The sequence below is a fragment of the Teleopsis dalmanni genome, chromosome 1 (genome assembly GCF_002237135.1).
Source record: "Teleopsis dalmanni isolate 2A chromosome 1, ASM223713v2, whole genome shotgun sequence".
Lineage (NCBI taxonomy): Eukaryota > Metazoa > Arthropoda > Insecta > Diptera > Diopsidae > Teleopsis > Teleopsis dalmanni.
Window position 1 is genome coordinate 4,440,818 of NC_051846.1, and position 18,444 is coordinate 4,459,261.

The 18,444-nt window shown below is 26.8% G+C and overlaps 1 protein-coding gene across 5 annotated transcripts in view; it reads right to left on the reverse strand.

The window, feature by feature from the left end:
* The window catches only part of LOC119669045 (calcium-binding protein E63-1), an 89,676-nt gene that overhangs the window by 32,865 nt on the left and 38,367 nt on the right, over window positions 1-18,444 (reverse strand). For 4 of the 5 annotated variants that reach the window (XM_038078769.1, XM_038078770.1, XM_038078773.1 and 1 more), the window contains one exon: window positions 1,132-1,275. In XM_038078769.1, the coding sequence (XP_037934697.1) occupies window positions 1,132-1,275 (144 nt within the window). Of the gene's footprint in view, window positions 1-1,131; window positions 1,276-13,988; window positions 14,184-18,444 lie in introns of those variants that run through there. The other variant, XM_038078771.1, reaches the window with a different exon arrangement.

Consider the following 18,444-nt stretch of genomic DNA (forward strand, 5'->3'; position numbering starts at 1 on the left):
TCAATCCACACAAAAAGACTTACAGATGACCGTGATTGTTTTTTCCGTCTGTCCGTCTATTAATATAAAAGCAACTCTATTATCATCAAAAATTATTACAATGTTAATAAGGCTATACAGCCACTATAGGTACTACACAAGTAAAATTGTTAAAATTACTGATTACTGATTAGTGAATTACTGATAGATAGAAATATTTTCTGAAACAAACATTTAACATTGCAATTATATTAAATGTCAAATAACAGACGTTGATTTGCTGACATTTACTAAATACATTATCTAGCAAGCTATACCATAGCATGAATGCATGTAAATTAACGCATAATACAAAACTTATAGTAAATAATTGTCACTCATACGACAAGTTGAAACAATTTTTATCATACGATAATAAATCAACTTGTTGAAAACATCTTTTATCACATTTCATATAACAAGCAATATGATAAATTGCAAAATTTAATACTTCATATACTCAAGCATGTGCTTATACTATAAACAGATATAGATACGAACATGCAAATGTGCAGAAAGGATACGCATTTGTTCGTAAACCATCGTAAGGGCAATTCATCCAATTTATCACTATTGTAACTCTGAGCAGGCATTTTCATTTACACATAAAATGATACCGAGCAAAAAACAAATAATTTGAAATTAATTTCACAACTTACAACTTTTTACTGACAACTGCAAATATACATAAATAATATGAACATCGGTATAAATTACATAAAAAGGTGTGTCCCAGCTGCGACTCGAGAGGCAATACGAACAAATGCCGGTGCCAGGATATGATTTACAAAATAAATAACCGCGGAAGTAGGTAAGTGCAATTAGGCAATGAGTTTCTAGCACATTCTAGAACTGGAATGTGCGAATTCAGATATGTCAGTGCAGTTGGATTTATGTGCATTAAAGCATATGTGCAAATGTGTACATGTTCAGCTATGCACTCTGTGGTACTAATAATCCATGTGACAACTGTATAAGACCATAATTCAACAGCACGCGTTTCAATTCATTCCCTTTTGGCCTTCAATGCGCGTATTTTATATTCATACTCAGTTTATTTAAAATATACACACTTTAATATTCATCCATTTTTATATATATTGTATAACTTACCAGAGTGGCTTGCTTCACGTATGAGATCGTGTATAATTTCATCACGTACATTAATGCCCAGATTTTTAAGCATAAACTGCAGTTCACTTGCTGTGACACGACCGTCACGATTTCTGTCTAGTAAATCGAATGCTGTACGCAGGTCTGTAAAAAAAAAATGTAAAAGTCAGGATTAATTAAAAAACATTTCAAATGAAAAATTCCAATGTAATTAAAATTGATTGCGGTCAAACAAGTTATAATTCTATTACGATATGTCGACCAATTGAAAAGCAATCGAAAAAGCATATTAATTTTCTCATATAATTAGTAAAACTATATATGAAAAATTTTGATATAGCAAAAAATTTATAACAATTCATATTAAATTGGAAATTTATATGAGTCTAGCCAAAATTACCAATGAGCTTTTGAGAAACATTTCTAAAATGCACCAAGGAACAATAACTCAGTACTAGTAGATGTATATCCCATAAACCATAAAAATACATAATATTTAGTATAGAGAACATGTTAACGTATGCATAGGCTTGGAAAATATAAATTTTCCAGCAATCTGTTAGGTTCTTGATCATTTTAATTGACATTCTCCGATTGATATTCCCTCAACTGAATGCCGACTTGTTTACAAATTGTAGTTGTGAAGCTTTGCTTAAATCAAGGTTACATATTTCATAAAAACCTTTTTTAAATATGTATCAATAGCTCTTAAAATCATCAAACATACCAAGAACATAAGCCATATACTCTTCTGATATTTTTGCGTTGTCAAATATCTGTAGTTATTCTAATTTTTCTTCGCTGAAAATAATTTCTTAAATTTTTAATGTTTTTGGGATAACTAAAGCTGTTGCGTGTATTTAATTCTTTATTATTTGCGGCAAAGTTCTAATAAAATTTACCTAATTCCCTCTTCTATATTGTTATTATTCCAATTTTAACGTGTTGGAAGTACGACCCGTTATGGTACTAAGAAAATATATCTTATCTAGTTTTAATAATTAGCAAACTCAGTTTTTGTGGTCAACCGTATCTAGCTCTGTCACTTTATCAAGCAAAAAGAAAAACTCTCAATTTTTTATTTGAAAATACTCTTAGAAGAGAATACAGGGATAACTGTCTTTGACTTTAATATAATCGGTGAAAGATTTAAAGGTCTGCTCTATTTACCAGCCATTCTCGGCGTTTGCTGAACTTTTTTTTATAAGAAATATTGTGATTTCTGCTTCTGGTGAAATGAATATTGTATCCGCCGAAAAACTTAAAGGTTTGTTCTATCAGCCAGTCATTCTCTATCTTTGCTATTGTTTTTTAAAAGACTCCGTATAGAGGATACGGTGATTTCCATACATACATTTTTTATTTTTAAACTAATGTTTTTCTGTTAGGATTTTTAAAAGTAGATACAGGGAATTTTATAGTTAAAGATTGGTTCTATATTTAAGACATTCTTAGACTGCATTAGTTTTTTTATGATAAGGCTCTTAAAAATGGACACGGGGAATTCTATCTCTGATAATATTGTGTTCGCTGAAAAAGTTAAAGATTGGTTCTAAGCCATTCTCAGACTACAGTAATTTTATTGTGATAAGACTCTTAAAAGAAGATATGGAGACTTAATGGGCTAAAGTTTGCGCAAGGTTTTAATTGACATCAATTTTATTTGAAGCAACATTTAAACAACTCCCTTATTAGACTTGGTGATTTTGAGAATGAGGAAATGGTGCTTATTTATTTATTTATTTTACTCTTATTTTATATATTAATATTAATTAAATAAATGAATAAAAATGAATATGAATATATAAAAAATTTAAAAAAAATAAATTTAAAACCAAAAACAAGAAATGATATTGTTGATAATAAAGTCTTCACATTTCCTGTAAAATGAACAGCTTCTCATATTTTAAATAAACAGTAATTGAAACCTCACTTGAATGAATTTATTCACTTATAATCTGCAAAAACAAATAGTCTTTGTTTTTCCATAGTAGATAAACAAAGAATTTTATATTTGAGCAACGAAACTAAAGCGGTTGCCACATCAAATCGTGCGTAACAGCAACAAAATATGTTAACCGAAATCACATATAGACATAATGTTATCACTCATACGCACTGTTAAGCTGTTCATTTGCTTGGAAAATAATAAAAAAATTTTTTATGCAAAATTTGTTATAAAACCGCATTAACATGGTTTAACATAAAAAGCCGAGAGCCTTAGGGGCAAAAAAATCACAGCACTAAATTCATTCACTGGTAATATTATTTTGGTTTTTTCAACATTTTAATTGGAAAAATGCGTCCTAAATCGTAAAATCGTAGAAATGAAATAAAAGAAAAATTAAAGTTAATTGCATGCAAATCCATGACTTTATTTTTTTCTCATCTTTTTGTTTTTCGCCGTCTAAGTCTTAGGTTTAGGTTTCAACTAAGTAGGAGTTGTTCGTGCTTTGTTTTTAATACACTTGAGCAATGTAAGTGCCTAAGAAATAGGAGAATATTAATGAATGAATAGTAGAAAAAGTTTGCTTCCATAGCTGCGTTTCTAGCGTATTTTGTAAATAGATTTTTAGTATGTAGGCGTCTTCATTAATTCACACGCTTTCCTATATAAGTTTATACATCGAACAAGGCAACCTATTTTTCATATGAAGCTTTCATTTAATTCGAGTCTTGTTTTATGGTTTTTTTTTCATTATGGGTACGAACGAACGAAGTCTGTAAAAATAAATAGAAGTGATAATAAGACATTATTGTATTTTATTTCTTTTGTAGTAAACGTTAGCATTTAATAATCTTTTAATTAGGATACTATAATCGTTGTAGTTTTTTTTTATGTCTGTAGTTTTTATTATTATTTTATGTTTTTTGTTTAAATTTATGTGTAATATAAATGATAAAATATTGCTTCATTATATCAGCAAAAGTAATGCAATAAACCGAATTAAAAAACATATACCAGTGACGGATTAATGAACAAATTTTGGTGCCACAGCAGTAAATCCATCTCATAAGGTTTCTCAAGATACGTATTTGAATCTGCGATTTTAACTATGATCTCTCAAATATGTCTGAAGTGTATGAATTTGTTTAATTAACATATACGTTTTGTAAGCAATGATGCGGCGTCCGTAAACTTTTCAAGAACTTTTATGTGTCTTTAAATTTTCTTTAAATTTATTCTTTGACTATAAATTTATATGTTCAAATTTAAGTCTTTGTTTTAAACAGTTAAAAATACACTTTAACGTGCTTTGAGTGTTTCATGAGGGCAATATATATTTAAACTGCTAGAAATTTAGAATCCTCAAGTGCATTTACTAAAGCAATTATATTATACTTTAAACATGTAAATAAGTTGCTCAAAGTCAGGCTCTGCGAAGGCTCTTCAAAGTACTATAGTACATCCGCACGAATGACATGCTAAGAGACATTAGAATAGATCCGGTCAAAAAATACATAAGGGATAAAGCTCCGAAAACCGACAGGCTGCCCTACTTAGCACTATCTTATCTCAGAGTAATCACTAACCGCTCAGGGCGGTACGCAAATCTTAGATCAATCATTGAATAATCATGAAGATTATCAGGAATACTCAAATTAGTCAGTGAGATGGGCGGGACTATGCAGAATTCCCCCAGCTATCATAGAGTAAAAGTGCCCAGATGCACTAACTCGGAAAAAGCTTAACATAATAATAAACATGTAAATCTATTTAAATTAATTTACTCAATATAAATCAGTGCTTCGAACCCTAACCGGAGCAGAACTGCAAACCGCAGACCGACAAAAACCGATATTTTTGCTGGAACAAAAACTGGAACTGAACCAAAAAAAAATATATCGGTTTATTTCGGTTTAACACATTATAGTTTGTTATATGTTCATTAACGCAAATTTCTCTTCAGTTCTTGATTTTTTATATATATATATTTTTTTATATATACTTTAACATAAATTGACTGAAATTATGTTCTACATAAGAAATATTTACACGAAACATTTGTTAACTAAATCATTTAATTTAGAACTAGTATACGATAGACTATTGAATTCAAAAAGGAAATGATTTATTTAAATTTCATACAGAAATGAAATATTTAGAAAAAAAATGGAACATTATTTCTGGGCTGCAAACCGAAACCGAGCCGAAAACTTAAAAAAACTGCAACGGAAAAAATTTCAGTTCTAAGCCCTGATATAAATCATGGTATTTAAGAAGTAAGTCTACTTATTGCACTCATGTAGCAATCAGTGCTCAAATTAATTTACATGTAAAGAAAAAAATAAGAAAATTTACAAGTGTCAGCGAATAGCAGAATAGAAAAAGAAAGCAAAAAGATGGATAAACATGGATAAAGATGGATTGTGTGAAACGATTTTCCATTTTACTTCAGTCTTCGTCTTCCTTATATTATGATTATAAGTATCGCAAACTTTTTGGTCTTATATACGTTCCTAAGATAAAACGGCTATTAAAAATTTTTTGTCAAGAATTAAATAGACTTTTGCGTTTGATTTCGAAAATATCACAATACATTTTGGTGACTTAACTCTATGACTAAAAGTTCAATATTCTATTGCAATAGATTATTATTTTTATATAATAATAAAATATATAAAAAAATAAAATTGAAACCAAATGAATAATTTTGTGAAAAGAAGTAAAAATTATTTAATTTAGCAATTATTTATTTTAAATGCAAAATGCTTTAAATATTGAAGAGCGTGGTAAAAGCTTACATTCCGGAAACTTATCTCGTTATTAGAAGTTTGAAATAAATTTATACGAGACTTATACAGCATACTATGCTCACAGATCTCAATAGATCAGAGGAAACACTATAATAACCTTACACAAATTGATTGAAGTGTTAAGAATTTTTATAACAGCTGCAAGAAGTTTAATAAAAAATGTATTAATTTGTAGATTATCAGAACTCCTTATAATTTTTATTAATGTTATGAGAGAGTTTCTAAAAACACTTATGATAGTTTTTATGAGCATTTAATTTTTCTCAAAAAACCTTTAGAAATTAATACATTTTGTCTGTTTTATTTTCTGTCTGTTTTGTATTGTTGTCTAAAAATATGAAAACAAATGACAATAATAAAAAAAAACACGATTTTTCAAGGGTCAAGTACATCTTGGAGAGGAATTAAGGTCCTCGTAAGTGCTTTTAAGTAAGTGAATAAGTGCACACATACAACAGCTCAAAAGTATGCAAAGAAAAATTGCAAAGTGGTTAAGTACAGCAAAAGTCATTAAGCCTTCTACTTTGTGTGTTATAATTGTTGTCATTTAGTTGTTTAGTATTTTGGCCCTTTAACAAATACTTTTGAGTATTATTTGTCCATGTTAAGTAGGTAGGGTTTTATATTTTATATAGTTATTTTACAAGCTTTGAGACAATAAGAAAGTAAATAGGAAATTATATGTTTATAAGCTTTAACAAACATTTACTTTAAACCTCTTGAAACATTATGTATTTTAATATTAGGTGTACTCAACTGTTATTGAAGCTCTCAATTTTCTTAAATTATAAACTGTGACAAAAAGATTTATTTTAAATAAAAGATTTTTATAAATAAATAAATAAGTAGTTTGGTTGATGTTAACAATTCTTACAGGCTTTCTTAACGCTTGCTAAACGGTTTAAAATTCAATCATATTTATTGAACTAACCATGAGAATTAATCAGTCTTATTTCTTCACTGCTCACGCTTTAACATGATAAGTCTTCATATGTGAAAAATCATATTGATAGTGCTAGAATGATATACAGTTGTACAGTTATACAGTCACCGTGTTGATATTTTACCTTCTAATTAATCTGGTTTAGATCATGGCTGCCTTAAAGATCTGATATTTTATCTCCAAACTTAGAAATATTGAGACATTTTTAGATTCTTTGAATACATCTCCATATTAAAATGTCAACAAAACTAGATGATTGGTCAAAGATTTAAGCACAATGAGCAAAATAAAATAATTCTAAGTATTTTAAAATAAAGATTTAAATTAAAAAATAAAGCGTTTATAAAAATTTCGAATGTTGTTAGTATTTTACTTTTTAAAACAATTGAAGAAAAAAATTGGTCTAATAAAGGTCCTATCCAATTTCACAAATCATTACCTAAATTTTCAATTATGAACTACGTTTAGTAAGTGTTTATTCGAACCAACTCAGTGGTGAGTTTAATTACTTGAGTTTAATCATGTTAAACTGGTGGTTTTAATACTTGAACATATTTTTCAGAATGAAACTCACCTTTCAAGTAAGCTTATAAAAAATGTTTCATTGAATTAAACATGTTTAATTTTTTGTTAATAAAATCTTTCAGTTTAATAAAGGACAACCACTTTTGTGCTCTTAATCTTTTTAAAATCTATACAATATTAACATTTATTGATATGAATTGAATATATGAATATGCAAACACGTGAAGTGAATTATTTTTAATAAAATATGAAATTCAAGTATATCTAACAATTCCTACACATATATTGCGAAAACCCTAATCTAAAACTTTTTATTTTTTTTTTTTATTTTTTAGAACTAAATATTATTTTCTCTCAAGTTTTTCATAGAAATGTGAATTTTAATGGAATATTGTATTTGCTGGCAGTTTTAGAGTTTCTTTTAAATTTATTCAAGCATTATTGCTATTTCATGTTCTTGTAATTCCCTTCCCGTTTTCAAGTTGATCAAAATCTAATAAAAGTTTATTTTCCAGTTTTGCAATTGGATTTTGCAGTTGCGGAAATGACATAAGCGCTTAGCTTCAAGAATTTCAGTTTAAATTTAAACAGTTAGATTTTTGCTAAATAATAAACATGAAACACGCTATAAATGAATTTAATAAAAGTTTTCATTTTTATTAAAGGTGCCAGAAGCAAACTATAATTTTAAAACTTTTGTCATACTGTTTTTGTATTCCTAATAATGATTTTTATCTAGGTTAAATATAAATTGAAAAGCTAACTAAATTTAAAATTATGTCTGGAAGTAATATTTTTAGTAGCTAAGACGATTTTAAACTTTCTCAATAAAGCCAAGAATGGTTTTCACTCTGGAAAGTAGGCTTCTACCATGCTCTACAATATTTAAAGTAATTTACATTTCAAATAAATAATTGCAAAATTAAATAATTTTTACTTCTTCCCACAAAATTGTTTATTTGTTTATTATCATTTTATATAATAATCTACTATTATATATAAATAAAAATCTATTACAGAAGACTATTGAACTTTTTGTCATAGGATTAAGTCACCAAAATGTATTGTGATTTTTTCGAAATCAAGCGCAAAAGTCTTTTCAATTCTTGACTAAAAACTTTTAACAGACGTTTTGTCTTAAAAATCAGTATGAGACGAAAAAGATTGTGATGTCTATAATCATAAGGAGCGGGAGGCAAAGACTGAAGTAAAATTAAAAAGTTTTTCACACAATTCTGGTCTGCATCAATTAAGTGAAAGCACAAGAGCAACAAGAGTTCAGGTTCGGAAAAGCGTGAGGCAATTTGTTAAAATGATAAAAAGTATATGAAGGAGAATTCGATTCAAGAGCAAACTAGGATAGCATCGCCAACAAAACAAGTGGTGAAAACATTTTCACATTAACACTTTTAAACATTTTCGCATTTTAACATGAAACACACAACAAACGCATTGGAAAAGTCTGAAAATTATACTATTTTCAGTATCTTTAGTGTACGCCTGAGTGCAATTACCGGTAGCTTCGCGCTCGTATCCGTAATAGCTTCCCCCCTATTTTCATTTCAACGCTTTTCTGGTACATTCTGATGCCCTTATCTATTTTCTCTTCACAAAACTGTCACATAAAATTTTATTTTATTTGTTTTCTTTTTTTTTTTGTGTGCTTTTTTAACTATAAAAACTTTTACGCTTAATAACATAAATGTGCAGAAGTTCCCAGTACTTGCCATCATTGGTGCTAACAATCTAACAATCATAATTTTGTCGAGTTGCAATTAGTGACATTTTTCCATTCTACTCACAGATTGGACATTGTCACGGTGTCACTTACTGATTGCACACACAGTCCACAATCTTTTGTTTTTCAACTTATAATTGGCAATAATGTGCTCGGAAGTTGCGAAATTGCAACAGGCAGAGTAGATGGAACAATACTTGTGACATGACCAACAGCAAAGCAAATTATAAATTGCACTTCTTTACACCTGAACAGCTCGGGAAACTTTTTAATTAGATACATTGCTCGTTATGGTTTAAGTTGGAACTTTGTTTCAACTGTAATATATAAATTAGTATGTTTGTGACAGCGTAAAATATTTTCGACGTTAAAATATGAAAATAAAATTTTCAGAAATGCCAATTAGAAAAGTTCCTCTATTCACTTCTGGCCATAATTGTTGAGATACATTTTTGTCAGTGAATGATGGCAAAATTGTAAACATTTCAATAATAATGAATGTAGTTTTGTGTTGAAATTCAAGGTATTTCAAATTATAATTAGGGGCTGCATAGCTTGTTGTGGTAAAAATTAACTATTTTTACAGACAATAGATGAAATTTTTTTTAATATATCAAACTATTATTTTTGTGGTAAAATTTAACTATTTTTACAGACTACTTCTATTGAAATTCAACGTATTTCATATTATAATTAGGGACTGAATATGTTAGATTGTTGTGGTAAAATTTAACTTTTTTTATAGACAATAGACAAAAATTTTATCTATAAAAATTTCTTTTTATAAAAGCGAAAAACTATAGTTTTAGATTAATTCCTGTAATTAATTCAGGTTTAAATAATTCATAAAACGTTTAATTAAAAATAATTGTAGAGATACGAACGTCTAACTAGAGCTAAAATTTTCTAAATCAGGTTCGTTTTATAATTTTATTCCATTGGCAAGGGAGGGAAGGGGATAAGGGAACAAGAAATAGAACAGGATCAAGAAAAGAGCATAACAAAAGAAAACGATTGGAAACTAATATTAAAATAACTCAATGTGGGCGCTGTATTCGAACTGAATTTTATTTATCGCACAAATTAAAGTATATAAGAATTATAAACATCATAAAACGCCAAAAATAAATATATTATGATATATACTTATTTGTTTTATCAAGTAATGTGAATAAATCTTATATTGTTGAAAAAGAACGTACCGTAGATATAAATTTCTTTATCATATGTTGGCGACAAAACTGGTAGAAAGCAAAATATGTTTTTTTAGTTAAGTGAATATATTTTGTACAATATTGCATGTTTCAAACATTGAGTATTAATTTCATTTTCTTTAAAATCTATAGATTTATTTTTCAGATATATGGTATTTGAATCTTTCATGAAGACATATATGGAATGAAAATTCGTACTTATGTACGTCGATTAACGCCAAATATTACCAATAGTACTTCATAAGTCCTGTGTAGTTTAATTGAAAATTGCATTATACAGTTATACAGATACCGCGCAATAAATAAAATAATGAATAAAAATACTTTTAAATATTTAAAAATAATGTGGCGTATAAATTTAATGTTATAGGTTTTATAGATTTTATATCATATTATATCGATGTTGAGGAATTGATATCTCTACGCTTTTAAGGTGTTAAAACTCTTAAATTTTATTGTGTTCATTATATTCTCTGTGCTGTTTGAGGGAAAAGTTTTTGTACTGCTAAGTAGTCCAATATCTTTATGAGAGAATCTTTTAGTAAAAATGCTAAGATCATTATGTGTCTGATTTGCTTTATTTATATTTATGATATGTGACATCTTTTACCGAGTATGTGAACTTAGCATTGTAGTTATAATATTTAAAATCTATGGTTGGCAGTTGCGAAAAAAATGATCTCATATCGCTTTTAAACGTACACTTCCAATATATGATAATGATTAATGTTTTTTATAAAAGTATTTTGGATTTTTATTTCATTAAAAGTCAAGCAGAGTTTTATTTGAACAAATGCTTAATTTGAAATACTATATAAATATTGTCAGTGCAATAAACTCTACTTAATCTGTACAATAAAATAATAAATTTATATTCAATTCAACTGTTAAATCAATTTAAGATACAAGTGTTTAAAAGTTACACGCTTATTTATCAACAGCACATTTAAAAAAAAAAATAAAATTTAAAACTACTAGTATTGATGATAATAGACAAACGAAAGGGCTTCTATTGTGTTTCACAAATTTAATTTTCAATTAAATTTTAGTTGAAAAAAACATTTATTAAACCTTGAACTATAATTGGCAACTCATTCATTTCATATCTTGAATATGATTATATGAAAGATTAGTGAAATGTTATCAGTCTTGGTATGAAATTAATTTTACTGATAATAAATAGTTTTTTACTTAAAATTGTTAATGTCATTACTATAATGACTAATGAAATTTTTCGAAACTATATATAAATTACAAACAAAAACTATTAATTTGATACTGCCACCACCTACTACCACTAGAATTTACATTTAAATGCGTTCGAATAATAAGAATCCAATAAAATTCAAGTAGAATAAAATGACAAATAATGAAAATGAAGGAATTGCGTGGGTAAATCACATACTTTGTCAGCTTTACCAGAAATAATTCTAAAATAAGATACGACATACTCGTATGCATATTCATTCGCTTGTATTTTGTATTTCACATATTCGCGCACAGTAAACATTCAACATTTAACGCCTGATAAGATAAAAACATGAATATAAAACAGTTTATTTACTAATGATCCCACTCAAAATCATCAAAACGAAGTAAAAAGTAATTTTACTTTCTTTTTCAAACAATGTTTCTCATTTCGGTTGACAAAATACTCGCGCTTACAACTCTTTGTAATCAAATAATTGTATTCTCATCGCCAGATAAAGGAAATTCTAATAAAATCAAACAATGCAAAATATCTTCACAAATATAAAGCACATTAAAAAGCTGAGCTGATCTAGGAGGGTGAACCAGCAAAATAATAGATTTAATTTATCTCAATTTGAAACTTCTTTTATATAAAAAATTTAAAAAATTATTAAAAATATAGTAAAGAATTTATAGAATCTATTTTAAAATTTAAAAAAATTATCAAAAGAATATTAAAAAAATTTATAAAATCCGTTTTTAAATTAAGTTGTTAGCATAACTATTTCATTTAAACAATATGTGAAAATATTAAATAAAGAAATATTTTTTAAATTATAAATAATACTATTATTATTTTCTACATACTTAAGTTTTCATCTTCAAAATTTAATTATGTTTCAAAAATCAAAATTTACATATTGTTTTACTTTTTTACTAATTAAATTTTGAATTTGTTTTTCGCCCAGGTTTTTTTAATAATGTTTTTTATATATTTTATTTCCAGCTACACGTGAGAGTTTTTTAAATTAAACTTTTGTTTAATATTTTTAATATATTTTGTTATTCGACTCTTTATGAGAGTCGTCAAGCCGGTATGACTCTATCGTGCCCAAATTGTGCAAAAAAACATATGATAGATATGATACAAAGGTTCCAAAACAAAGCACTCAGGGATGCAGTTAACGCTCAGTGGTACTTGCGACATCATGATCTACATCGTGACCTTGAAATACCTACTGTTAAGCAAGAAATACAGAAGGCTGTTAAAACACATTATGACAGGCTGTGTCAACACTTAAAATGCACCAAACCAAAAAAAAAACCTTTTGCTGCGTTTTAATCACCAAGGAGATGACTAGCTCAGATCTATATGCACACCTCTTGTTAGTCAATATGACTAGTTGTTGCTAATTTAAACTTTACATTTTGTTAGAATAAAATAAAAAAAAATATGTCTCAAAGCTGAAACTCATCTGTATCTGAAATACTAACTGTTAGCTATAATAACAATTTTAAAATAAATACAATTTCTTAATTATTAAAGGAATTTATAATGTAACTATAATTATTGTATTTATAAATTATAATTATTAAATTTGTTATGATTTTTAACAAATTTATTATATTGTATTTATATTAATAATATAAATTCCCTTGAAAATTTTTAAACCGCATTTCTTATTTAAATAATAAAGAAATATTTTAAAATATATAAAATGTATATAATTTTATTTCGTATATAAAATTTTTTCAAACAATAAAGATAAATTAATCTTTATAATTTGAAAACTATTAAAAACAAATTGTTCCATGTTTATTAAAACCAAAAAATATTTAAAAAATAATGCATGAGTACAACTGTACTGTACCAGTACTTAGAAGCATGAAACCCATGGCGTATGAGTGACGCACACAGTAAAGAATTTGCTAAAGAAAATTTGAGACAATATAAATATAATTCAAGAACAACTTAACAGTTAAATTAAACATGTAATATATTCAATTTTTAATGAATTATTTAATTTTTTATAAATTATTTAATTTTTAATAGTATATATAATTTTTAACAAATTATTTCATTTCTAAATTAATAATTTTATTAATTTTCTGTTACAAATTTATTTATATATAATTAAAAATAAACATTTGTAATGTGAAATGTTAAAAATGTAAAATTTTTTTTAATTTTTATATATAAAGAAAAAACAACAACAATTATTTTGACAGTTAAACACAAACCCATGAAAAAACAGACTAATTTGTGAGGCACCATTTCATTAAATGTGCCAAAACGCGTATATTCAATTCAAAGCAATTAGCAACAATTTTATTTAGCATTTATTTATATGATGTGCAGGTCAAATTCAAATTTCAAAAACAAAATTGGGAAAAAATAAACAAAAAAAATATATATATTAAATGGAAAGAATTACCACCTAAGAAAAAGTGTAAAAAATTATTTTAAGTGATTTTATAAGTAGCTCACCTCGCACTTGACTAGCGATCGCTCTATGATCCATTTTAAGTAGCTTTACTGGCACTTATTTGCTACAGACAATCTTAGTGAATAGATAGATATATAACAGAAGTGTTGGTTGTTGTACTGCCTGCAATTTTCTGGACAACACACACGAGCAATAATTTTTCTTCTTTCAGTCAGCTTCAATAATTTCAGTTTTGTTTGCAAATTTTTCAATTTGTTTAAATTTTGTTATATATTTTTTCATATATATATAATAAGTGTTTTTTTATTGTTTCACCATTAGCTAGACGTAATATTCAATTTAAAAATAGCACAATTTCTCACACAATATTTAAGTTTATTAGTATCCTCAGTAAAGATAGATGGATTAATAACTTTATACTTTGCTATAGTTTTGAAATCTATTTTTAAAAAATTGCTAAAAAAATAAATAAATTATTCAAATTTTCATTTAAACAATGTTTTAATGCTAACGTATTATATATACATATTTGTATAAATTTTGGTTTTCTTGCATTGCAAATTTATAGTGATTGGCGTATCAATCACGTGAAATTTAAATTTTATTTAAAATTAATAAAATCGTTCTTTTTCGTATAAACAAAAATAATAAAATAGAACAAAAAGAATCGAATTGTTTATTTAATACGATTTTCACTCTTCAGTCAAAAAAACACGACAAGAGCTCAACAAATGGCACAAATCTGTGCGCACTTCTAGTCTCGTATTGTTTTTTTATTTAATATAAAAAAAATTAAGGCAACATGAAAGCACTAAATTTCACTAAACAGTTCCATTAAGGTTAAAGTAATTTTTTGATAATAGATAATATAAGGTCAGTGGAAATAAGTTCTAATGGCATCAATAAACATGCCATTTAATAGAAAAAAATATTGTACCAGGTAGAAAGAAATATAAGAAAAATATACTTTAAATTAACTATAATTTTTAAAAGAACTTTGATTATATTTTTCTTGTTAATACAAGTACACAGATAAAAAATTTTGAAAAACATTTAAATTTTTCGAATACATTTCGAATATTTGATATAGACCTTCAAAATAACTTTGATTATGTTTTTTATCGTTAATAAACAACACAAAAAATACTTAAATTTTACAAATACATTTTTAATATTCGATTATTTTTTTTGTGTAATATAAACAACAGATAAAAATATTGTAAAACAATTAAACTTTTCGAATATAAGTATTGCAGTATTTTTTTGGTGCTGGCCTGAACCTGCTCATCCTCTACACAGAGAAATCTAGCGGGTGGACATCTAGTGACCATAGAAATTTCTGCCTACTTGAGCTAAAATAATTACCCGTTGTGAGACCTCGGATTCGCGTTGTTTATATGCAGACTTTAAGGTCAGCGTACGAAAAGCATAACTTCCCCATTCAACTTAAAGTTAAACAATATGACAATTCTATTAACTTCACAAAATCCCTAATTTTGCAGGGTGTTTGCTTTGTTAGATCGGTAAGAAAATAGACTTCAAATATTTTAAATCTTCTCCTAGCCAATGTCTATCACATTGACGCAGGAGATAGAGTACAGGGTAATAGTATGTCATTTTAATACGCTGCAAACGGTTACTACTGGTACTGACTAGTAAGTTTCTTGATCAGTTTGGACCACGTTGATTGTGAGATCTGATAGAAGGGGTTCAGCTGAGTAAGTTTCTATGCCCAGATATTTGAAAATAAATAATAACTATATGGTTTCGTTGGGTGTTGGACAATAAAATTGAGATTAAGTTATATATGATTGCATTACTACAATCAATTCTAAAGCTTTATAATTTATAGTTTGAAGTTCTCTGCAGTTCAATTGGGCGGACAATTCTGTATTTAAAAAGTCAAAATAAAATTCAGTCAAAAAGTCAAACAAAATAACAGAGCAGGAATAACAAAAGGTATATTTAAAGATGTATTATATTTATGCATATAAAAACATTTTCAAATTAAAGTTTGCGTACAACTAGCTAAGGAGATAGAAGATTACGATTAGCCTCTAACTGATCTATCGAAATTATAGATGGAGTTTGGTATGTTAAACATTGGCACAGTAATCATTATTAAGTAATATTATATGTCTATCCAAATTAAAAGTCAATGCTGCTTAAGGTTCGACCATATAGAATAATTTTATTATTGACAGATCACCAATAACGAGATATTTAGATCAGGACACCAAGTTAAGGACACCAAGTTAAGGACACCAAGTTAAGGACACCAAGTTAAGGACACCAAGTTAAGGACACCAAATTAAGGACACCAAGTTAAGAACACGAAGTTAGGGCACCAAGGTAAGGACACCAAGGACACTATGATCAGGACGCCAAGTTAAGGACTCCAAGATCAGGATACCAAGTTAAGTACACCAAGTTAAGTACATCAAGTTCTAGACACCAAATTAATGACACCAAGTTAAGGACTCCAAGATCAGGACACCTAGAAAAGTTATCTGTCTTCTTCAATGAACAAAAAAGTAGTTGATGGCAGAAAGGCACACATTCTAGGCTTTTATTAATTTAAATATCTTTACAGCATTATTATTAATTATAATAAATATTTTTCTAATTTATTGTAATAAATTAATTTCCAGTATTTAAGTATTTTACACTATTTAATATAATAATGCCTTCAGTATTAATATTGTATTACTCCAATTTTCAACTATTAATAGGATTAAAATTAATAAGATTACTTCTTTAAAATTTATGAAAAATCAAATACAATAAATTTCGTAAATGTGTCATTATAAAGATTTAAATATATAAAGCTTATTAAACTCATATTTAATATAAGATAATAACACATTTTTCTTCTTCCATGACCAAAAATTTCAAACCATCGACAATAGATCTTTTCATTCCGAAATAGGTCATATAATTTCAATTCAAGCACTTAACAAAAAAAAGTTTAATTAAATGCATTCGTAAAATTATAAGTTACTATATCATTGAAAATATGAAACTTCACTCAATTAAATTTATTAATTAAAACTTGAGTCTGATATTACACAAAACTAACAGAATCTCTTACTAACTCTTATGTAAGCTGCATTCAGAAGTGTTACCAGAAACTTAGTTGCATTGCCGCCGATGACGTTATTCGCAAGGACATGATTCATTCTCTTTAATGCGAATGAATCAAAATAAAAATAAAAACAAATATAAACATTTTTAAACCATAAAGCCGAAAAAATCTTGTAAACAAGTGTGTAAATGAACACTTAAAAATTAATTTTATTATTTTTTAATTTCTTTTTTTTTGGTTTTTGTACTTTTTATTCCATATTAAAAAAAATGCAAAAATTATCAACAACAATTCAAACGTGTGGGTGGACTTAAAATATTTTTGAAAATAACGACAATTTACGTAAATTTTTATTCTATATTCAAAAAACAAAAACTGTTTGTACTTAATAATAATATTTAAGTAATTTTTAAAATTAAAAATTTATATTTTTATAAATATGAATTATTGGTAAATTCGTAAATTAGTTTTCACACGATCCTTAATTTATTAACATTATAAATATTTTTTCAGTGCTTTCATGTTATTACTTTTTAAATAAATTATATATATATACATTAGCATTATTTAATAATAATAAATTTTTTTTAATTTACCAAAGTCACTCGTTTGTAAATTTTATTTCTTTAATATCTAAATCATTTGATTATTTTTCAATTTCAGTTTATATAGTTAAAAACTGTTAAAAGCAGTTAAAGTACAAGTTAGTTTTATTAGTTATTTTGGATGATAGATTGTTGCACAATTGAGTAGGGTAAGAAGAAAATGAATAGAATTTTACAGTTGAACGTTTTTATATTAACCGTTTTACTTTTCGTATGTGTTGTCTTACGCGTTGTCTTTAGAACACTGAAACCGTTAAATTCATGTACATGCGTTTTCATGCTCATTCTTAGCCAATTCATTCACACTTTTTTGTGTTACTTATTCGTAATTCTTTTATGTTTTTTTTTGTTTTTGATTTTTTGTTCTGTTTTTGATTTCTGTGTTTTTGCTTGCCGACATTGTTGTCATTTGCTTGTTATAAAAATTGTGTGTTTGCAAAATTTTTATTTTTGTCAATTTGTTTTTATTTCGTTATTCTTAACTACCAGCGTGAACAAGTTGAAGAGAGTAAGATTGAGTGACTTATACAATAATACATAGTATTAGTTCCCTTAACAACTACACTTACAATTTGCGCTCTCACTGGAAATGTAGGAATTTTATGAATACACGTGATTTCATGTTTGTTTGTTTTTTGTTGTTGCTTTCAAATGGCCAAAAGATTTGCGTATTATCCTTTGTTTATATTTGACGTACTTTTTGTTTTTTAGTAGAATAAATATTGTTTGGCTGTATTTGTGGCAACTGCTTTATGGCAATTGATATATGTTGTCAAATCAATTAAGATCTTGACTTATTTCATTGAA